Below are 21,753 nucleotides of genomic sequence, written 5' to 3'. Positions count from 1 at the left end.
AGACACCGTTCCCCAGCAACGGCACCATTTTGGCGAGGGGTGAACTTGGTCGTTGAAACTAATCCTCCCTATGTCAAACTAAATTTATAAACACTTAACCAACCTAAATACTAGTATAGAGGCACGTAAGGGTCAAACCTAAAGGAACGGTAATGTTCAAGCGCTCTCAATTATGTGCCTAAGCTAGGTCGAAGTCCAAGATAAAGAGAGAACACTAACCAACTACCAAACAAAGAAACCAAAAAAATAAAGCACCGGGAACGGGGATCAACAAGTAATCATGACAATCGTAGCAACTCGAAAATACTTGCAAGTCAATGGTTGTGAAGAGTAATGGCAAGTACAATCAAAAGAGTCAACAAGCTATCTCCTAGAGGTCAAACTAACGCCAACTACGAGAGACTCTAAATAGGAGCATCACTAATCAAGCTCATTCGACAATTACAATTCCTAAATCAATGGTCCGTATCATTAGAAACTATAATGCAATCTAGCATAATTCTCAAGGCCTAATCGAATTACACACATGCAAACTTCCATTAATCACTTTAATTTCAACAATGAATCAACACAATCCCAAAATTAAGCACAATAAATCAATTATACAAGTTTCACCTTTTCCAAAGCCAAACAACTACTCAAACATCATCATTTAATAAAATAACAACTAAAATAATCAAGAATCAACAATATATAAAGAACAACTACACTAATCAAGCATAAAACATAAAAATCAATCCAAACTAACAAGAATATTAAACAAAGCAATAAAATGAGATAGAGTTAGAAATGCTCATTTATAATAAAGAAGATCTTCAACACAATTGTCACCGTTGAATCTTCAATCTCTCAATCACCATTAAAATTCCTCACTTTCTCTCTCTTAAATCTACTCCTAAACTAACGCTAAAAACTAGAGAGAGAAGCTATCAACTACGCTAAAATTATGATCTAAAATCTAATTGAAACTTGCCTCCAAAAATTGAGTTCAAAAGGGTATTTATAAGAGGCGCGAAACGAAGAAGAACGAAGCCGGAACTCGTAGAAGAGTGCCCGCGCTCTTTTGGGTTTCTTCGGATCTTTTCTCGTCTTCGCGCGTTCGCTAAGGTCTTCAAGTGGACGCGCTATATGATAATAATGAACACTAATAGTGGAAGCTTCTAAGGCACTTGATAGTGGGTTCAACACCCTATCTTCATGAGAGCACGGCTTGAGGGCACAAGAGCTAGAACTTGGAGAATCCACTTCCTTACATCTTGAGCTTTCCAATTGCCACGAGCTTGCTCCAAAAGCATATTCCACCTTAGTAAATCACCAATATCAAGACCCAGACCTCGTACAATACCTACAACCACGAAAATAGAGCAAATAAAAGAGAAAAGAGTAGAAAAACCAACAAAATGCACAAAAGCTACAAAATAAGAGAGGAAAGGTAAAACCAAGACCAAATGCATAAAACTGGCATTTATTAAGCATGAAGGCTATGAAAAGAAGAATAAAACAACCTAAATGCTCATTAAATGCATCAAATGATACCCGTCATGCATATGCTAGGCCAGCAGGCTAAGGAGGCGTGACATCGACTCCTTCAGGGGCGGTGGGACGTACGAGGTTGGATCGTCATCGCAACAGCCGCCGCAGCCTCTGTTGTTGGCTATTCAGCATCAGGGTGAGCCTGGATGGGATGACCCTACTTTGTCGATCCCGACTGTCGGCACCGTAGTTGTATTTGTATTTATTTTATTAGACTTGTAGGAATTTGCTAAATTATATTATATGACTTCCATGCTAGATACAAGGTATATACAAACTTATTATATTTATTTTATCTGTGCATTTTATTTTTCATTCTATATACATGTGAGTGTGTGAAATGTTGTGACTAATTTTTGCGCAAAGAATTTCTGTCATTTTTATTATTAATGGAGGGTATCTGACTTTCTCCGCCTAAAAGAAAAAATGAAAAATTAAATAAATTTTGACTAACATAAGCCTAAAATTAATTAAGCTTAAAATAATCGAAAAGTGTTTGAAAGAGATCAAAAAACGTAAAGTCAATGTACAAAATCGAGTCGCAATTAAAACAAACATATGATTTGCATAGCGCGAAGAGCTGGCGTCGAGCCGATTCTCTGTCTCCAAACGCTGACCTTGTCGCCAAACGCTGATTTTGTCGCCAGACCTTTCGGAAAACAAACGGTACCAATTTTTTTGCATAAATAGCCCCCAAATCTGCCGATTTTTGTATATTTTGAACAGATTAAAACAATAGTTATATCTTTAATTCTCTTTTAAGCAATCATGTCTAAAAGTTTTAGTGATTTTCCTCGTGACTGATGCCAATCTTTGACTGCTAAGGAGAGAAAAGAGCTTGATTTCTTTCATCTGGGAGGTATTTATGGTATTAAGGGGTAGACAAAGATATATATTTTATTCATACCTCCTTAGAATATTGGGATCCAGACACTCATGATTCAGACTAGGCTATGATGAAATTAGTCCTTTACCGGAAGAATTTTGTGCTATTCTAAGCTTTCCTTCCATGGATCTTGCGGTAATTCCTAATATGAGCGAATATATATTATCATAAAGATTTTGAGCGTTTCTTTAATCTTAAAGACAGGGATCTAGAAAATATTGTAGATGGAACTGTAGTTAATTTGAAAGAATTTACACGCCACTACTTTGATAGACCATATTATGAGTCTTTTCATGTTAATAGGAGGAGAGCTTTTCTCTTTTGCATGTTTAGCCAATATCTCCTCACTAGTGAAAATAATTGTGAAGGTCAAGCAATTTTAGTGTCTGACATGGAACAAATTGAATCAGGGAGGAATCCAATGCCATTAATTGTTGGAGAAACTATGCTTAGTTTGGATGAATTAAAGAAAAATCCAAAGGAACCTTTTCGAGGCTCTCTAATTTTATTACAGGTAGAAAATAATATTTTTAATTATAGAAATCAAAAATATATATTTTTGTATAGTAATACTAATTATTTGCATTGATTTTTTTTTGCAGATGTGGCTAATGGAGAGGCTAGAATTAATTAGTCCTCCTGACAACTTTGAAAAATATACACCAGACTGCTTTGTTAGGCGAAAGAAACGCTTTTCCATAAAGATGGGCCGCCGAGAGTGGAGTAAAATATTTGCTTCTTGTGATTTTGCTAATTAAATAGAACGTCTTTGGTAGAAGAACGTTATATATATTGAATCATAAAAAACGCCTTTCTTAGTTAACAGTTAAGTTTGATTTCTTGTAATAAACTATAGATTTATAATATAGAATGCCCTTAATAGTTAAACCATCTGTTTTATAATAACAATTTTTTTTTTTCAAAAAGTAAAAAAAAAAAAAAAAAACCTGTCAAAACCCTATTTATTCCACGACCTTCCACATTCCTTGTTCCTTTCTCTAACTCCTAAACCAGCCGTTTATGGCTTCTCTCTTCCCTTGATCTCCTCAATTGTTTCCTCTTTCTTTCTCCTCATATTCGGCTTAGAGCTCTTCCATGAGATTAAGCCTTGTCCCATAGCTCCTATATGTTTCTAAACTTATAGGATGGTAATTCTGTGATTATTCTGAAGTTGGTGTAAGGAAGTGGTCCTAAAGATGCCAACATGTATGTTTACATGTATAGCAGAACAATAGCTAACTAATCTTACAACAGGAAACGACTTAAGGAGCGGGAAATCAAAACGCATAAATATTTTTTATTTTTCTGTTTCTTGCCGAAGAACTCAGGATTAGGGGGTCGAGTTGATGGAGCTGTAATTGGACGAATCCAGAAATTGAATTCGAAAGACATTGATAAAATTAGAGTAGGTTTGATGAACAATTAATTTTGTACTCCAATTGAGAAGATGCGAAATCGTTTAGAGGATATATTAGGGGTGGATTTAGCTGAAGCCATGCGTGATGTTGAGGAAGGTGGTCATGGCTGCAAAAGGGAGCTACGGTTTAATAGTGAAAATGTAAGTATTTGTAATTGTTGTTTACTATATTTGTTATAAGCTTTTAATTATCAATTGATTGAAGGAATTTGGGGTTAGGGTTTGTCCAATGTTCATAATGTCGGTGGATCTTTTGTTAAAGAGTAATGTATGTGCTATTCTGGTCATTGTGCGGTGAATGTAGTTATAGTAATGTATCGAATTGCTGTTAATATGATGAATTTGTATAATTATCTTAATATGAAAGTAATGGGTAAATTTTTTGAAAAATTATTAGCTGTGGGAGGTACTTTATCAGTATGTGTATTTATAGGGGCATGAAATATCAAAGATAGTAGATGTTTCGGGATTTTCTGATGTCCTGCGGGAGAGTTACAATTCCGAGACTGGAACCGGACGCCTGTACCTGCAAAATAACGGAGACTCCTGAGAGCTCCGCCTCCAACGGTCAAGTTAGTACCTGATTAAGGAGTAATTAATGCGGAAATTAAAGTAATAAGGTCTCTCTAGGTGAGAGTGTTTAATGTTGGTAATCTGCTTTGTTAGCGAGATCAGCCGGTAATTAGTGTGTTCCGTAATGTTTCTGTTCTGTTCTTTAGGTGAGATTAATTGCTTGATCCCCTTTAATGAGGATTAATTAAGTATTTATAGTCTTGAGAAGCGTGCCACTCTCTAGGTTTAGGGTAAACCTAGGGTTGACCGGGCCTCAAAACAGGATTGGGCCTTGTTGGCCGGTTTTCCCATTTGGCATGGGTGGACACGTGGCGTGTCTCAATTGGTCCGTAGAGGACGTATCTGTGATTGACACGTGGCAGGCTCCTATTGGCCTACGTGAAGGACACGTGGCGGAACCTGGTTGGTCCACTTGTCAGACGGTGATTGGTGGATAAAAATCCCCTAATCATTTGCCCCTCACAGGTGGCACGTGACTGGTCACGTGTCACCTGTGACAGGTGCCGCACGGTGACAGGCGACGGCCTGCTACAGGTGTCACCTTGCAAATGGCCGAGAGATTTTCCCGCCCAAATTTTGAATTTGGAAGCGACCCTTCGCCTTCTCACTTTGCCTATATAAGGAAGTGCTGACTTCGGTCATTTTCACATTTGAGAACTTTGCGAGAACATTCGGACCCCTGAACTTGCTCTGACGTTTCGGACCTTTTCTGCCTACCGCCTGTTCTGACAAGCCGACTGCACCGGATTTCCAGAACTTCATCAACCGTCACTCGTTCAGGTAACTCAGTTCTCTTACTCTTAATTTTCTTTTTATTTTTTGAAATGGCACCACGGAAGCACACGACACGACCTAAGTTAGTGATCAGCCGGTCACCGGGGACGGCTGAATCTAGGATTAGGAGTGCCGCCTGCCCTTTTCTGGACCCATCTTTACCCTTTATACAAAGTCCGACTGTATCTGTGTCTATGCAGAACGTGATGGCCAGAACAAAAAAGACTGTTATGATCTCAAACTTGGACGGCTCCTCCCAAAGGGTGCTCATTAGTGAAACATCTGACCAGGCGCCAGATGTAGAAGAGAAACGAGGCGGCTGCCAAGCCGACAGTTCTGAGGGAGGGGTCAAGGTGGTCCCTTCCCATTTCACCGTTGATATGTCTAATTTTCCTCCTTCTTCTTCTAAGGGAGAGGAGGCGGGCCCCTCTGGGAGAGGGGAGGAGTCGTCCTCTTCGGACTCGTCAGAGGACGAGTCCGAGTCCAGCTCTTCTGGCCACGCTTCTCCAGGCTCAGAAGAAAGAAACAGCCGCCTACAAGAGGCGAGGCTTTCTCATGCAGTTGAGAAAGGGGAAAATTGGGCGGAGCCGTCCGCCTCTTACAGAGAGGAAAACACCCCCTACTACTGCACGGTACCCCGGGGTCGGATCGCAGCCATGCAAGACAAAGTGGAGAGCTTTATAGCTAACCACAGAATGGGCCCGGAATTTTTACTGTTCGTGCCGGATCCAGAAGACACTGTCGTCTGGCCGGCTGGTACCAGCTATGATGACGGCTGCTTTGGCTGCTATGTGGCGGCCATCAAAGCTGGACTGCGCTTCCCATTACATCCGGCTGTTCAGCGGATTTTAGATGGGTATAATTTGGGGTTATGGCAGTTAGCCCCCAACTCTTGGGTGAACGTACTCGGCTATGTGGCCGGGTGCGAAATGTACGGGGTGGAGCCAAGCTTTGAGGCTTTCGCCCACATGAACTATCTCAGCCGGACCCCTAAGTCGGGAGGTACCGGCTGGTATCAATTAACAAGCCATAGGGGCTACCTCATGACGAGAGGTAAGGCGAACAAATGGAAGGATTGGCGGAACACCTTCCTTATCATCGAGGGTTCAGACACGGAGCTGAACAAACGCTTTAACAAGTGGAATAGGGATCCGCCTCTTCTCGCAGGCGGCCGCAGCATGCCACCTGTTCCCCCAAAGGCTAAAAAAGAGATCCTAGACAAAGGACTCTTCAAAGAAGAGACTAGGGTGAACTCTACTTCAGGGGTACGAGAGCAAGTACCCCTAAACTGCGTCCCGAGCTTCAAGTGGCTCTACGACGAGTACTTTTTGGCCGCCTGTGGCCTCAGCAGTCGGTGCTCTAGAGGTAGCCGGCCTGACAAATACTCTGTTTTTTCACGCCTTGTTTACTTGGGATTTTTACTAACTTTGCTGTTTATTTTTTGCAGCTGACGCCATGAGTAAAATAACAGCATCCAAGACTGCGGCGGCCATGTTGCGGGCCTCTCTCATGCAACAGTCTTGTACCGACTCCCCCAACAAGGGGGAACCCTTGGTAGGCTTCGAAACTCTTCCTCTTTTAGGAGTTGTCTTATGCATATACTAACTCTTTTTTTTTTTTTTTTTTTTCAGTCGGGCACTCCAAGAGCTTCTTCCTCGCAACAGCCGGACCCCAAGGCCCGGAGGACGACTGTTGCAAGCTCTCCTGGGTCTTCCAGGAAAACAGTGGCGGCTGAGAAGCAGCCGGCCACTTCTTCTAAAACCCCGGCGGGGCCGCCTAGAAGTATGGACAATTACTTGTAAAAACTTTTACACTTGCTTCCTTCATGACTAGGTCTAACTTGCTTTTTTACGCTTGATGCAGCCGGCCCTCGGGGGCTTGACTTGGTAGAGGTAGCCAAGTCCATGATCAAAGTAGTTCCTCCATCTGAAAGGGAGGCGGTCAGGGGTGCCGGCACCCTTGACCTTGATGGGATTGCAGGGGTCCTTGCTGAGGTATACTTTTTGAGTATTTGAATTCCAGGACGCCTGTTATCTTTTTTGTTTGGAAACTGACGCCTGTTTTTTTTTATACTTAGGCCCTGCTCCGAGTTAACAGCCTTCGCAAGCCGCTTGATCGGAAAAACAAAGAGGTAAAGGCTGGCTATGGCCGCCTCTAACTGTGATAAGGCAATGTTTCAAATTGCCCAAAATGAAGTACTGACCATTGATATTCTTTATTATCAGGCGCAGGCTACCGCCGCTGTTCGGGCTCAGTTAGAGGCGGCCCAGAAGAAGAATGACGAGCTGGAGGCGACCATCACAAATCTTAAGGCCGAGCTGAAACCTCTTCGCCAAAAAATGTACTCTTACGAAGCCATGGAGAAATCCTTGGCCAGCGTAAAAGAACGCCTGGTGAGCCAAGAGAAGAGTCTTACCCAAGAGCTTTCGGAAAAGGCCGAGCAAGAGAAGAAAGAGCTCGTCCGGGAGATGATGGAAGACTCCGCTCAAATCCAGCGCATGACCTGGGGCCGCCTGTTCCCCAATGCCGACTTTGCCTCTTGGGAAAGAACGTACCGCCAGTGTTCGGAAACATATAATCAAGAGATCCTGGCGGCTGCTGAAGAAGAGGCGTTGGGAGATGCGTTGGAGGAGGAGGAGGAGCCGGTTGTGGCGCTTGTGCCACTTGGGGGTGAGGCATCAAAAAAGGATGCAGCTGAAGCCGAGTCCAGCAAGAAGAGTGCTGACCAGGCGGCAGCTGCTAATACTGAACTACCCCCTTCTTAAGCTTGATGTATTTTTTCCACGGCCTGCGTGCCGTTTGCTTTGTATTTACCCGGCCAGGGGGCCGGGGCTTTGAATATTTTGCTGGTCTTTAATGACCGGCTTATTTTTAATGAATTTTTGTTTTGCTTCAAATTTGTCTAAGTATTCCATATCTAATATCCCATTGTTTACTAGACCGACTGTTGTACATGGCTGAACGTTGCAGACAGGTACAAATAGTTAGTACGCCGCCTATGCCCCTGGACGACTGGTTGTCTGTTTCCAGGATAGACGATCAGTCGGCCATTTATTCAATCGGTATTCGAACTATTTTGTCTGGATCCTTTTTAGGCAGGCGTGCCTGTCTTTTTGTAATTACCTAGTCGCCAAGGAATTAAGTGGTAGAGATAACAAGCGGCGGGTACCGGTTGTTTCCCTTTATTGCCAATGTTGGCTTTTAACTCATAATTTGTTAACCTAGCAAGAGTAGTGGTTGAGAGTCCCTGTTTGTTAAAAACAGGCGGACGACTCATACCTTTTAGGCTCCATACTAAGTTTGAGTGACTGTTAAGTTAACATAGGAGTTACTTTGTCTTCGTCACCATCTAGATTGAGTAGTAGAGGTACCAGGCGGCGGAGGCCGGCTGATCCTCTTGATTTGCCAATGTTGGCTATTAACTCAATAGGTTACCTAGTAGGAATAGGGGTTTGAGTGCCCTTGTTTGTTAAAAACAGGCGGACGACTCAAACCTTGAGGGAGTGACTATGAATTAACGTTGGAGTTACTCAGTCGCCGTCACTTTTGTTTGAGAAGTAGAGGTACCAGGCAGCGTAGGCCGGCTAGACCCCTTGATTCGCCAATGTTTGTTGGCTATTAACTCAATAGGTACCCCCTGCATTTATCCCAAGTAATACAGGCGGTCATCTGACTCAGATGTCAACTGCTACCACTGGTTTGGTTAGTGATAGAGTTATCCTTGTCTCAAAAACGGCTACGTGGTTGCCCTTGGGGACAGTCGTATAGGTGCCGTGTAATTAGTTTATAGAACAATGTTCCACCCAAAAGGGAGCTGCTCTCTGCGACGAATTTCATCCGGAGGGATGCCGTCGGACGCCTGCTATGATGTTGGGACAGGTCGTATTAGTTTTGTAGATTTGATCAGTTGGCTTGGCGCCTGGTCTGATCATTCGGCCGGTGGCCTTGGTAAGTTCTTGGTGAACGTAGGTGTTAAGTAAAAGAAGGGTAGCCGCCTGTTAGGCACAGGGTCGGCCAGGCCCTAATCTTTTTAGCTAAGTATTGTGAGTAAAATACTCAATGGAGAGTAGCCGACTGTAAAGGTACAGACGGCATGCCCCTCTGAAGATAGAGTGAAAAACTCAATGGAGAGTAGCCGACTGTAAAGGTACAGACGGCATGCCCCTCGTAATACAAAATTGAATAGTAAGTGCACTTTTATTAAGTAGCTCTTGACTATTTACATCATTCAAAAGAAATATTTCTTAAGATTATCTACATTCCAAGTTCGAGGCAACGGTTGTCCGTCTGGTGTTTCCAGACGGTAGGTACCGTCCCTGACTTCCTCATAGATTCGGTAGGGTCCTTCCCAGTTGGGAGTTAGTTTGCCAGACTCATTAGCCCTACCAACTGCTTCCATTTTTCTAAGTACAAAGTCCCCTACTTTGAGTGGACGCTTGTGTACTTTTTTGTTGTATGATCTAGTCATTCTCAGGCGATAGATCTCATGGCGCAAGACAGCATTGCCCCTCTTTTCAGGAAGTGAGTATAATGCCAGGCGCATGGCTTCCCAGTTTGCCTCTTCGTCATATAGCATTACTCGAAGAGTCGGCTCGTAGTGTTCTATTGGAAGAACAGCTTCCGCACCATAAGTTAGGAGGAATGGAGTTTCTCCAGTCGCCCCTTTTTCAGTCGTCCTAATGGCCCAGAGAACATGTGGTAGTTCATCCGCCCATAGGCCGCCTGCTCGTTCAATCTTTTTCTTGAGACCGTCTGAGATGATTTTATTAAAGGCTTCTACCTGGCCGTTTGCTTGTGGACGGCCGACAGATGCAAAGTAGTGTGCAATTCCTTGGTCTCCCAACCAGCTTTTGAGAACAGGCGTCTCAAATTGGGGACCATTATCAAAAACCATAGACATGGGAACCCCGAACCGAGTGATGACATTTTTCCAAATGAATGAAATTACTTCTTTCGTCTTGGTTCCCTTTACAGCCTCCGCTTCTACCCATTTAGTGAAGTAGTCAACGGCAACAAGTATGTACCTTCTGCCGCCTGTAGCAGGCGTATATGGACCCAGAATGTCCATGCCCCACTTAGCAAACGGTAGTGGGCTGTGAATGGTAGTGAGGTCAATAGCCGGACGGTGAATTAGTTTGCCAAACCTTTGGCACTTGTCACATTTTTTCACCATCTCCATTGCATCTGCTTCCAAAGTAGGCCAAAAGTAGCCCTGCCGCCTTGCCCTTTGAGCAAGCATCCTACCACCTATATGAGAAGCACAGTAACCAGAGTGAAGATCATCTAGTATCTCTCGTCCCTTTTCAGGAGTAACACACTTTAAGAAGGGTTGAAGGTACCCCCTCTTGTGAAGTTCTCCCTTAATCATTTCAAAACAAGTGGCTCATTTTTTCAGTGCTGCCGACTGTTGAGGATCATCCGGCAGTGTACCGTTTGTCAGATATGCCCTGATTGAATCCATCCAGGTTGAGCTTCTGTCTAGGATTCCAATAGGGTTTTCCTCGATGCTTCTCTTCTCCATTACTTCCCAAAAAACAGTTCGAGGAGTATCAGAGGAGGCGGATGATGCTAATTTTGACAGTGCATCCGCCTGGTTGTTTTCTGATCTCGGGACTTGGATCAGATGGAAATCCTCAAGGGAGCCGACTGCTTGTCGGACCGCCTGTAAATACTTGATCATGGCCGGATGGGTTGCTTCTTATTCGCCATTGTACTGACTCACTATCAATTGTGAATCGGAACAGGCGTCTATTTTTCTTGCCCCTGCCGCCTTGCACATGCGGATCCCGGCTAGTAAAGCTTCATATTCTGCCTCATTGTTTGAGGCCTGAAAACTGAAGCGTAGAGCATACTCGAACCTGTCGCCCTCTGGAGACTGACATACGACACCTGCTCCACAACCATTTGAAGTAGAGCTTCCGTCCACATATACCTTCCATACTTGGTCTGGAACTTGAGAGTCAGGAGGACGAGTCATCTCTACAATAAAGTCAGCAAAGGCTTGCCCCTTTACTGCTTTTCTAGGCTCGAAAGTAACTTCGAGGCTCTGTATTTCTATGGCCCATTTGATCATTCGGCCTGACGACTCCATGATGGTCAGCGGCCGCTTGATAGGTTGGTCTGTATACACGACGACTGTATGTGCCAAAAAGTAGGGCTTCAATTTTTTAACAACCATGAAGAGTGCAAGACCAAATTTCTCCACTAGGGGATACCTCAACTCGGCATTTTTCAGTACGTGACTGACAAAGTAGACCGGGTGCTGACAGCCGTCCCTTTCAGCAAGGAGAACAGCGCTTAACGCATGATCAGAGACGGCCATGTACATGTAGAGAACCTCTTTGGGCAAAGGGCTGACCAGCCTCGGCAAGGAATGCAGGTGAACTTTTAATTTCTGGAAGGCGGCCTCAGCATCCGGCCCCCATTCAAACCTTGCCTTTTTCTTAATTGCCTGGAAAAAGTATAGGCATTTGTCGCCTGATCGGCTTAGAAATCTTCCCAAGGCCGCCAGACAACCCGTTAACTTCTGAACCTCTCGGATGGTACGAGGCGACTGCATGTCAATGACCGCCTGCACCTTCTCAGGGTTCGCTTCTATTCCTCTCTGATTGATAAGGAATCCGAGAAATTTCCCAGACTCAACTCCAAATACACATTTCTTGGGATTGAGCATGACATGGTGCCGCCTGAGTGTGGCGAAAGTTTCTCGGAGGTCCGACAGATGATCTTTCTGAAGTTTAGTCTTGACAATCATATCATCAATATATGCCTCGACGTTTCTCCCAATCTGATCAAAGAACACAGTGTTTATCATTTGTTGGAAGGTAGCCGGGGCATTCTTAAGACCAAACGACATGACCGTGTAACAGTATAACCCCTGATCAGTGACGAAGGCCGTCTTCTCCTGATCTTTCTTCCATAAGGGAATTTGATGGAAACCAGAATAGGCGTCCATGAAACTCATCAAGGCATGGCCGGCTGTTGAGTCGACCAGGTTATCAATTTTAGGCAGAGGGTAACTGTCTTTGGGGCACGCCTTGTTTAAGTCTGTGTAGTCTACACACATTCGCCAGGTGCCATTCGGCTTTTTAACAAGCACCACATTTGCAACCCAGTCTGGGAAGTAACATTGCCGAATGAACCCTGCATCAAGTAATTTTTTAACTTCGGCGGCTGCCGCCTGACTTCTTTCTTCGCCATGGTTCCGTTTCTTTTGCCGTATCGGCTTCTTTTTCGGATCCACAGCGAGTTTATGTACCGCCAGATTAGGACTAATGCCTGGCATTTCATGGACTTCAAATGCAAATATGTCCTTGTATTCTTTCAATAGGTTGTGAAAGTCGTCACCAAGCTTTCTCAGAGCAGTCGTCCCAACTTTGACTGTTCGGTCAGGACGTGAGTCGTCTAAGATCAGGTCCGCATGCTCACCAGCCGGCTGAGGGCGGAACTCATCCGACCGCTCCTCTGCCAATGATTGCTATTTTCTCGCTTTTCTTGCGGACTCTGTCTGGGACGCCTTTCTCTTTTTGCCGCCTGCTTCTTGAACAGGCGCACTCTCCTTGACATTGTCAAGGTCTGTTTTTTCTCCACTTGACCCAGTGGCCATAACAGTGGGCTTGACATCCGAGAGATAGCACTCTCGGGCCATCCTCTGATCTCCCCTTAGGGAGCCGACTGTTCCATTATCCCTCTCAAACTTGAGCAACATAAGAGACGGGATTATAACAGCCTTGGAATTATTCAGGGTTGGTCGACCCAGAATCATGTTGTAAGCCGAGAGTTCCTCTACCACTAGGAACCGGACTACCATGTGTCGTCCTTCCCCTTTTTTGCCCAGGCGAATGGGTAAATCTACTCGTCCCAGTGGGTGGACGACTCCTCCTCCAAACCCTATTAAAGGGTGGGAGGCCGGATGTATGCAGTCCGTCTGATATTTCAGTTTCGACAGACATTTGCTGCTGATGAGATCTGAGGAGCTCCCGGTATCTATGAGGATTCGGCCAACTCTCTGGTTGGCCACTTTACATTCAATAACGAGAGGGTCGTCATGCGGCCCCCTTACCCCTCCTAGATCCTCTTCAGTGATGACAATCTCAGGAAATGTATATTTGGACGGCCGTTCTTGGTGAACGGAATTTACATCTAACCGCCTTATATTATCTTTGTTGCCCCTAAAAGTGGGGCCGCCTCCTGAGAAGCCGCCTGCAATGGTGTAGACGACTGCATCATCTGTATCGGAGCTGTCGGCCTGTTGATTCTTTTTGGCCGACAGCTTTTTTGAGAAAGTGTTCCCCGTAGATTTCTTGATATAAGCGTCAAGATCACCTTGCTCAGCCAGGCGGTCTAGGTACCGCATGAGACTGATGCAGTCATTGGTGTGATGACCAACGTCATCATGATAAGCACAGATTTTATCTTGGTTCCGGTTGTTTGCAGAACCCTTCATGGGGACCGGCTTCTCAATTGAGATCCGTCCCTTTATTTCTTTTAGGATAAACTGGTTATCCTTGTTAAACACATACTTTGGGGAGTATGGTTTGAATTCTTTTTTCTTTTTCTGGGCCGGCTGTTTAGAGGAATCATCCGCCCAGACCTCTTTTCTTTTCTCATCTTTGTTAGACGACTGTTTCTGTCGTCCTTCTCTTTTGTCGAACCTTTTCCCGTCCGACTGTTTTATCGTACACAGATCAGTCGCCTGTATATAGGCTTCTGCTTCAATCAAGGCCTCTTGAAGAGTCGCCACCCTTTTTCAAACCAAATCGAATTTGAAGGTAGACCCGTCTTTGAGACCTCTAAAAAAGTCGGTATAAGCTACCTCATCCGGTAACCCTTGAATCTGTATTCTCATCAGGTTGAACCGCCTGATGTAAGAGCGAAGCCCCTCCTTCTCGCCCTGCTGAATTGTTTCCAAATCAAGGGTCGTTTTCTTTGCAGGGATGTTCATGGCGAAGTTGGAGGCAAATAAGTAAGCAAGCGTCCTGAAGCTATTTACACAACCAGTCGGCAGGTTGCCGAACCATTGCTGTGCGATTCCTTTGAGAGTCGCTGGGAAACACTTGCACCAAGTGGGATCATCCAACCCTTGAAGGTACATCAGGTTGGTGAATGCCATCAGATGGTCTTCTGGGTTAGTAGTGCCGTCATAGGCGCCTACTAGTACATTTTTCACTTTGGCCGGCTGAGCGGCTTCAGTAATTTCCTTGGAGAAGGCCGACGGCTGTTCACCAAGTCTAAGCAACCGTAGCTGCCAGTCCATAGGTTGGACGTTTTTTGCTGCAGGTCCACCAAATGGAGGTGGCTGCATAAAATACTGTTGTTGCGGCACAAATGGTAAGTTTGGTACCGCCTGGGCACTATGAAAGCCGGACTGACGGGAGGTGCCGCCTGACTGACTCTCATGGTACTACTGAGTATGCCTCATCGAGGCATTTCGCAAACTGTCTTGAAAGTCTGAAGTAGAAGCCGACTCTGACAATCGGTCACTCTTCTTCTGCTCTAGCAGTAGCCGAGCATCTGTGAATGTTTGCTTTGACCCGTCCGCCTGAATATGACGAACCGGTTTCCTATTTCCTGTAGGATAACGGAATTTTGTGAAATCAAGGGCAGGTGGCTCCCGCTTCCTAGATTTAGGATGAGGAGTCGCCTCTCGCCCTTGAACTGGCTTCCTCTTCTGTGAAGTGGAGGGTTTCTTGGCCGACTGCTCCTTGACTGAAGCAGGCGGCTTTTTGTTGATCAACTCTTGAATCTCTCCCTTGAAGTCCCTCATGAAGGTCATGAGTTCGTTCCTTGTGATGGGAGCAGACCCATCAGTCGGCTGTTGCCGAGCAGGCGGTGCGCCTGCTGGCTCGCTTCCTGTTAGAAGATGCTCCTGTTCCCTCCTTTCGGTATGACGGGTACGTCGGGCCCTTAGGGTCCCGTCTGGAGCTGTATGAGTTTCAACTTCAAATTCACTTTCGGTGTCATGGTCCGACTGAACTTGAGGGTCGTCTAGGGGACGCCTCTCTTCAGGGGTCGGTACAGACTTGGATGCCATCTCTGAAGTACTCTCCCCACAGACGGCGCCAAATGTTTCGGGGTTTTCTGATGTCCTGCGGGAGAGTTACAATTCCGAGACTGGAACCGGACGCCTGTACCTGCAAAATAACGGAGACTCCTGAGAGCTCCGCCTCCAACGGTCAAGTTAGTACCTGATTAAGGAGTAATTAATGCGGAAATTAAAGTAATAAGGTCTCTCTAGGTGAGAGTGTTTAATGTTGGTAATCTGCTTTGTTAGCGAGATCAGCCGGTAATTAGTGTGTTCCGTAATGTTTCTGTTCTGTTCTTCAGGTGAGATTAATTGCTTGATCCCCTTTAATGAGGATTAATTAAGTATTTATAGTCTTGAGAAGCGTGCCACTCTCTAGGTTTAGGGTAAACCTAGGGCTGACCGGGCCTCTAAACAGGATTGGGCCTTGTTGGCCGGTTTTCCCATTTGGCATGGGTGGACACGTGGCGTGTCTCAATTGGTCCGTAGAGGACGTATCTGTGATTGACACGTGGCAGGCTCCTATTGGCCTACGTGAAGGACATGTGGCGGAACCTGGTTGGTCCACTTGTCAGACGGTGATTGGTGGATAAAAATCCCCTAATCAGTAGAAATGTATGAAATGATCTTGTATGTTATTGTTACAATCTGATTCATATGATAAATATGAAAGATAGTAGAAATGATTTTGTGATTTTGTTTGTTAATGTTGGTATGTGCCAAAATATATGATAAATGTAGTTGATTTGTTATGTTTGTGTATTTATGAGTAGTTTGGTTTATTTATATATGTAGGGTGTTAGTGTTGGACTTGATTTTGAAGATTATGAAGAAGAATGTGATGGTGGTGTAGAAGTTGAGGGTGAATTGATTAGTAGTGATGAAGATGGTGAAAGAGAATGTGAGTATTTAGATGAGGATGAAAGTGAGGGAGATGGTGAGGGAGTAGAAAACGATGATTTGGAAGAAGTAGAAGAGGTTGTAGGAGATGTTGGTGCAAGTGGATCAGGGTTTACAACTCCTAAGAGGAATAGGGGGATGTTGAGATTGTTTTTAGGGAGGAGGAGGAGGAAATACCACCCCTTGCGGTGGGCATGGTATTTGGTAGTTGGGAAGAAGTAGATACCTATTTTTGGAGATATGGTAGATAGAGGGGGTTTGGTATTGTTAGGGCTGCAGCTAGGTGAGGGAAGGTGAAGAAGGAATTGGGAGAAGGAAGGTGTTGTAAGCAGAAAAGGAATGCAAAGTGGACATGTCAGTGCTACGGGAAACCTTCAAGGAAGCGTAAAGTGGATGTTTTAAAGGAAGGTTTGGCACATGATGAAGAAACAGCTTTGAAGCGCTAATCAAATAAATGTGGTTGTCTAGTTGAGATGTATACTAGTGTGAATGAGGATGGGAACTGGGTAATCCGAAAGTAGAATTTGGAGCATGATGGTCACATTGTTACACCTAGAAAGGAGAAGGATGTTTCGATGTTTCGGTAGCATGAGTTGGTAGAAAAGAACAGTCACTTGGTGAAGTAGGTACAAAATGCGAAGAAGTTTAGGGTAAAAATATCTCAAATGTATAGTTCTTTTGCTCGTGAGAGCAATGGAGTGGAGGAGATGGCTTTTACTCAAAAGGACTTGGAGAATGCAGTTGCGGAGAAGAAAAAACTTGAGCTTACGGAGAGCGATGCTAATGGGATGATTGAGTATTTTAAAAAAATGAGTTTAAACAATCAATTTTTTTTTAATATATGTAGGTTTGGGAAGGATGGTGCGTTGCAGGATGTTGTATGGGTAGATGCGCGTAGTAGGGCAGCCTATAAGGAGTTTTGCGATGTAGTGTGTTTTGATAGCACCTACTTGACTAATAAATTTCATCTTCCTTTTGATGTATTCCTTGGGGTCAACCACCATGGGCAAAGTATATTGTTTGGGTGTGCCTTAATCTCTCGGGAGAGTGCAGACACATATGAGTGGGTTTTCTAAACATGATTGCACTACATGGGGGGTAAAGCTCCTTTAGCTATCCTTACTGATCAAGATCCTGCTATTCGGAAAGCTATACACATGACAATGCCTGATACGTGCCACAGGTGATGCATATGGCACATTCTTCAAAAGTTTGGGAAGTACCTACGTAAGAATGAGGACTTCGATGCAATAAAGGAGGAGTTGGAAAAAAATATCTATGGTAGTTTGGATGTTGATGAATTCGTTGATCGTTGGGAGGAAGCAATTTTGTACTTCGAGTTGGTAGACAATGAGTGGCTTGAAGGTATTTCTGAATTACTTTACTTTCTTCGTTAATTGTATGAAATTTTTGTGGTGCAAAATGTATGTTATATGTTATTGTTTTGGGTTATTTGATATTTTCAGTTTCACATTAACACAGTCACACTCACACACATAGTCACACTTTTAATTGTATACCCAGTCACAGTTTCAGGCTATTTGATAGTTTAAGTTTCACGGGTAACATAGTCACACTCACACACATAGTCACATGCCATTGTAGGTGATTGATACTTGGATACCCTATTGTTTGTGTGAACAGGGATGTATGAGGAGAGGTACATGTGGATCCCTGCCTATTTGAAGCATTTGTTTTGGGCGAGAATGAAAACAACACAAAGATCGGAAAATTTCAACCATTTTTTAAAGGATATGTTGACAGGAACACCACCTTCTCTGAGTTTGTTGTTCGGTATTGTGATGCTATGTCGATAAGAGCGGAAGCTGAAAGAATAGCCGACTCAAACACACTGCGGTATGTCAGGCCAGTAGTCACTGATTTCCCAGCGTAGTTGTTGTTCCAAAAGTGCTATAGGATGCCAAATTCAAAGAAGTGCAACGAGAGTGCACTAAGATTTTGTATTTGCGTTGCTTAGATCAAATCGAAATAGGGATTAATATAATTGAGTTTGTAATTGAGGATTGTATTTGGGTGAAGCCTAAATATGCAAGGAAAGAGGAAGTGATGAAAGCACGGATATGCTATAGGGTGTGTTTTGACAGGATCACATATGAAGCCGTATGTGATTGTAAACACTTTGAGTGTCGGGGGATAGTTTGTAGGCACATGATCCTTGTGTATGACGTGAGTGGAGTCAGCGTTGTTCTTGAGAAGTACGTTTTGCGTCGTTTTGCGGAAGGACGTGCAACGGAAGCACGTACGAGTTAAAGTGGCGTATCACGATCCATTGAAGACAGATGAAGTGAGACAGTATCACAAACTTATGCGTACCTATAAACCCATTTGCTCCAAGGCTTCTACTTGTAAGGAAGGTATAGATGCTGTTGCATAGCTTTTGCAATTGATGGATGTGAGAGTTGATGAGGTTTTCGCAATGGTAGCCAAAAAGCGTGAAGAAGCAGCAAAGGAGAGTCCTCTAGCTGCTCACACTAAAACTGCAGCTACTACTGTTCGCACTGCCTCCTCAGTTGGACAAAACAGCAGACCTGAGGGCACAAACACACCTGAGTTTTAGGTTCAGGAATGCCAAAGAGTAGCACACTAGGCAGTGCTTTTCCAAGGCAGCTGTGAAGGTTCATCCCCCGGGAGGATAAAAGACCCACTCTTGTCGAGAAAGAAGTCGCATCGAACTACAAATGTACGCTATCCCTCTTGCACAGAGAAGAAGGGGAAAGAAAAGACTAAGACAAAGGAAAAAAATGCAACAAGGGCTAGAGCAAAGAAGGCGGCAGCTGCTGCGGCTGTCCAAACACCTCTGTCAATGTCAACTAATGAGTACATTCAATCGGTTGGAGGAATTCAAATGAGAGATGTTGACGGGTCATTAGGGTACTTCACTACGCGAAGTAGAAACTCTGGTGGAGTGTTTGCAAGTTTTCTAGAAGTAACTCCAACTTACAACTGTGTGGGTACCCCAAGTTCCCTCCCCTCCTATAAATGTATCAAAAATAATGTTTAGACTTTGTATTTTTCAAGATAATTGTACCCTTGATGTGTTTTAATAATTTTTAAGCATTTCTCTTGATTTGTAAAACCAGGATTTGTAATTTTCATCCTTATTTTGTTCAGTAATAGGATTTCGATAAAGGGGGGTTGTAGTGGTACTTTCTGCATATCAATACTGTACCACATAGCCGCAGGTGGCACATTATGTTTTCATATTTAGTACCAAGGATATAATTGGTTGAAGTAACGTGTACTACTACTCCATATAAATGGTATAAATTTAATTAAAAAACGTATAGCAAAAAAAACATGAATGAGAAATAGGACTAAATTACAACGTTCAAAATATTACTAAATTAGATTTGATCAGAATTAAAACATAAACACATTGTTCAACATTACCATACTGAAACTAAGAGAATGTTCAAACTAAATAGAAATATTAGATGATTTTTTTTCAAAACATAAACTAAAAGGCAAATATTGTTGGCTGTGATTAGAGGTTATCACTCGAGTTTTTCAATGGCTGAAGTTGAGTGACCGTAATCACCGGATTGCTGGGCCAGATACTTCTGCAGACCACCGATCACGTACATGGTACGGAGCATGGGGTACGACGTCTTTGGGGCTGTCGTGGCTCCTCTGACGTACTTGCCACTGCCTCGGCCTGGGCCTGATTGGTGGCACGTCCTCCACGGGTGGCTGCACTCCTACGCCAGTTGCTTGACCGGCCTCTGCGGGTACTTGTCCAGCAACCGTTGCCCCTTGTCCAGTACCATCACAAACTCGTGCACGGCTTGCTGCACCACGGCCACCACCCCTCCCAGACACCCTGTTAATCGCCGCTGTTTAGCAACCTTGGTGGGTCTTTTTCGGCCCCCCAGCCGCAGAAGACTTTTGTTCACACTTCCAGTCTGTGCGACGGAGTTGTCTGCCTTCCCCTTTTGAATGCTAGGAATGGTAGACGTGACATCTTGCAACTGAGCCTGCAATGCACTGCATATGAACTGATGATCGTTTAATTACTGAACATCTTCTCCTTCAATTGGAGGAATTGTAAGTATCTTGGTTTATTAGTGTCTGACTTTACCATCGGTTGTTTGCCTTTGTTTTGTTTCACCATTTTCAGAAGTTGAAGAAAGGAAAAAGTAATAAAAAATATAAATAAAAAACTGAAATAATATTTTTGATATCTTCGAACAAGAGGACAGAGACAGAAAAACAAAGCAGAGAAAACTAATAGGAGAGAGATAGTTGAAATGGGAGAATAGAATACTACAAGAAAACTAGTTTTTGGCAATAGTAAAAGTCGTTGCTAAAAACAGATTGTCGTAGCAAAATATAACTTTAGCAACGACAATTTTCGTTGCAAGGTCGTTGTGTGTATGGGTGTCACAAAAAATGGGAGCAACGACTTTCATCGTTGCTAAAGAAATGTTTTTAACAACGACAATTATCGTTGTAATAAATTTTTCGTTGCCATACATAGTGTTAGTAGCCATATGGAATATATTTATAACAATGACATTTGTCGTTGTCAAAGATGTGTTTCGCAACGATATTTCACGTTGCAAAATAATATATATATTTAGCTATGACAAAAGTCGTTGCAAAAAACGATCAATGTTATTAAAAAAATGAGTAAATAAAATAAAGTTCATTTTGCTCAATTTTTCCCTCAATATTGATAAAGAAAGACATATACATAAAAAACTTGAATATTTTCATTTATAAATTACTGTAATATTACAATTTAATCCCAAAGAAAGTATTTTTATTTATCGTTCAAAGTTAAAATATTGCAATATTTAATAGCATAGGCAGCAGTGACAACAATAGAATCAGCAGCAATGACGGCAGCAGCGACAACAATAGAATCAGCAGCAATGTAGGCAGCAACAATATATATGCTTGAATGAAAACCAGGGATACCTTGCTCTCAATTTGTCAAGAGCAAACACAAGACGACTTGTTTTAAAACCCACAAATCAAGTATATATGAATAGCAGAAATATTTCTATAGGTTATTATTCTTGAGTATAATTGAGCTATCTAAAAATTGAAAGAAACAGGAAGAGACGACATACCTTAAACTCATTAACCTCATCAAGACCCTCTGATTTGAATAATGCCCACCTGCAAGCGCAATCACAATAGGGTGTCTTTTGTCTTTCTCCATTTCATATAGTGTACAAACATAGCTTATGGAGATTCTTAATAAATTAAAGTCTAACAATATTTTAACTTTACACATTTATTGTGAATAAAACTAAATGCTTGATATCCAAAGGACCTGGATCCTGCTCACCATCACCTAATTAATTAGATTATTACAGACATGGTAGACAACCAATAATAGGAGATTAGAGTAAATTACATAAATAGAGGCTAACCTCTTTTTATCTTACATGAAAGGTTGGCTCTTGACGTAATGTGTTTCTTCGCTAGTAAAGCTGATATGGAGTCAGGATAGTGAAACTTATAGTATTAGATTGCAATATGAAGAAACTAAAAGATGGAATAGCAGAAGTTCACACGGTAGAAGAAATAAAAAGATGGGGAAGCATAAGAGAGCAACACTAAATATGGCAGAATATTTTTAAAACTCTGATCATATGCCTATATAATATAAGAGAT

At 43.2% G+C, this 21,753-nt stretch overlaps 1 protein-coding gene across 2 annotated transcripts; it reads left to right on the top strand.

The window, feature by feature from the left end:
• Window positions 1-3,387: 3,387 nt before the first annotated feature.
• Window positions 3,388-19,189, top strand: LOC110739381. Of its 2 annotated transcripts, XM_021919837.1 has the most exons (3): window positions 3,388-3,977; window positions 16,003-17,472; window positions 17,752-19,189. In XM_021919837.1, the coding sequence occupies exons 1-2, from the start codon at window positions 3,867-3,869 to the stop codon at window positions 16,327-16,329; spliced, it is 438 nt and encodes a 145-aa protein (XP_021775529.1). In that variant the 5' UTR covers window positions 3,388-3,866; the 3' UTR covers window positions 16,330-17,472; window positions 17,752-19,189. The 2 variants fall into 2 exon arrangements, 1 of the variants encoding a protein (XP_021775529.1); XR_002514790.1 differs by lacking the exon at window positions 16,003-17,472.
• The last annotated feature ends 2,564 nt before the right edge of the window (window positions 19,190-21,753 follow it).

Source organism: Chenopodium quinoa, unplaced genomic scaffold (assembly GCF_001683475.1).
Source record: "Chenopodium quinoa cultivar QQ74 unplaced genomic scaffold, ASM168347v1, whole genome shotgun sequence".
NCBI classification, from domain to species: Eukaryota; Viridiplantae; Streptophyta; class Magnoliopsida; order Caryophyllales; family Amaranthaceae; genus Chenopodium; species Chenopodium quinoa.
This window is presented reverse-complemented; position numbering and strand designations above follow the sequence as displayed.

What these genes read in the sequence shown, in the direction of transcription:
- LOC110739381 (XM_021919837.1), top strand. Translation starts at nt 3,867, where the DNA reads ATGCGAAATCGTTTAGAGGATATATTAGGGGTGGATTTAGCTGAAGCC. An exon ending in TACGGTTTAATAGTGAAAAT is followed by an intron (nt 3,978 to 16,002) that starts GTAAGTATTTGT and finishes TTATATATGTAG; the next exon opens with GGTGTTAGTGTTGGACTTGA.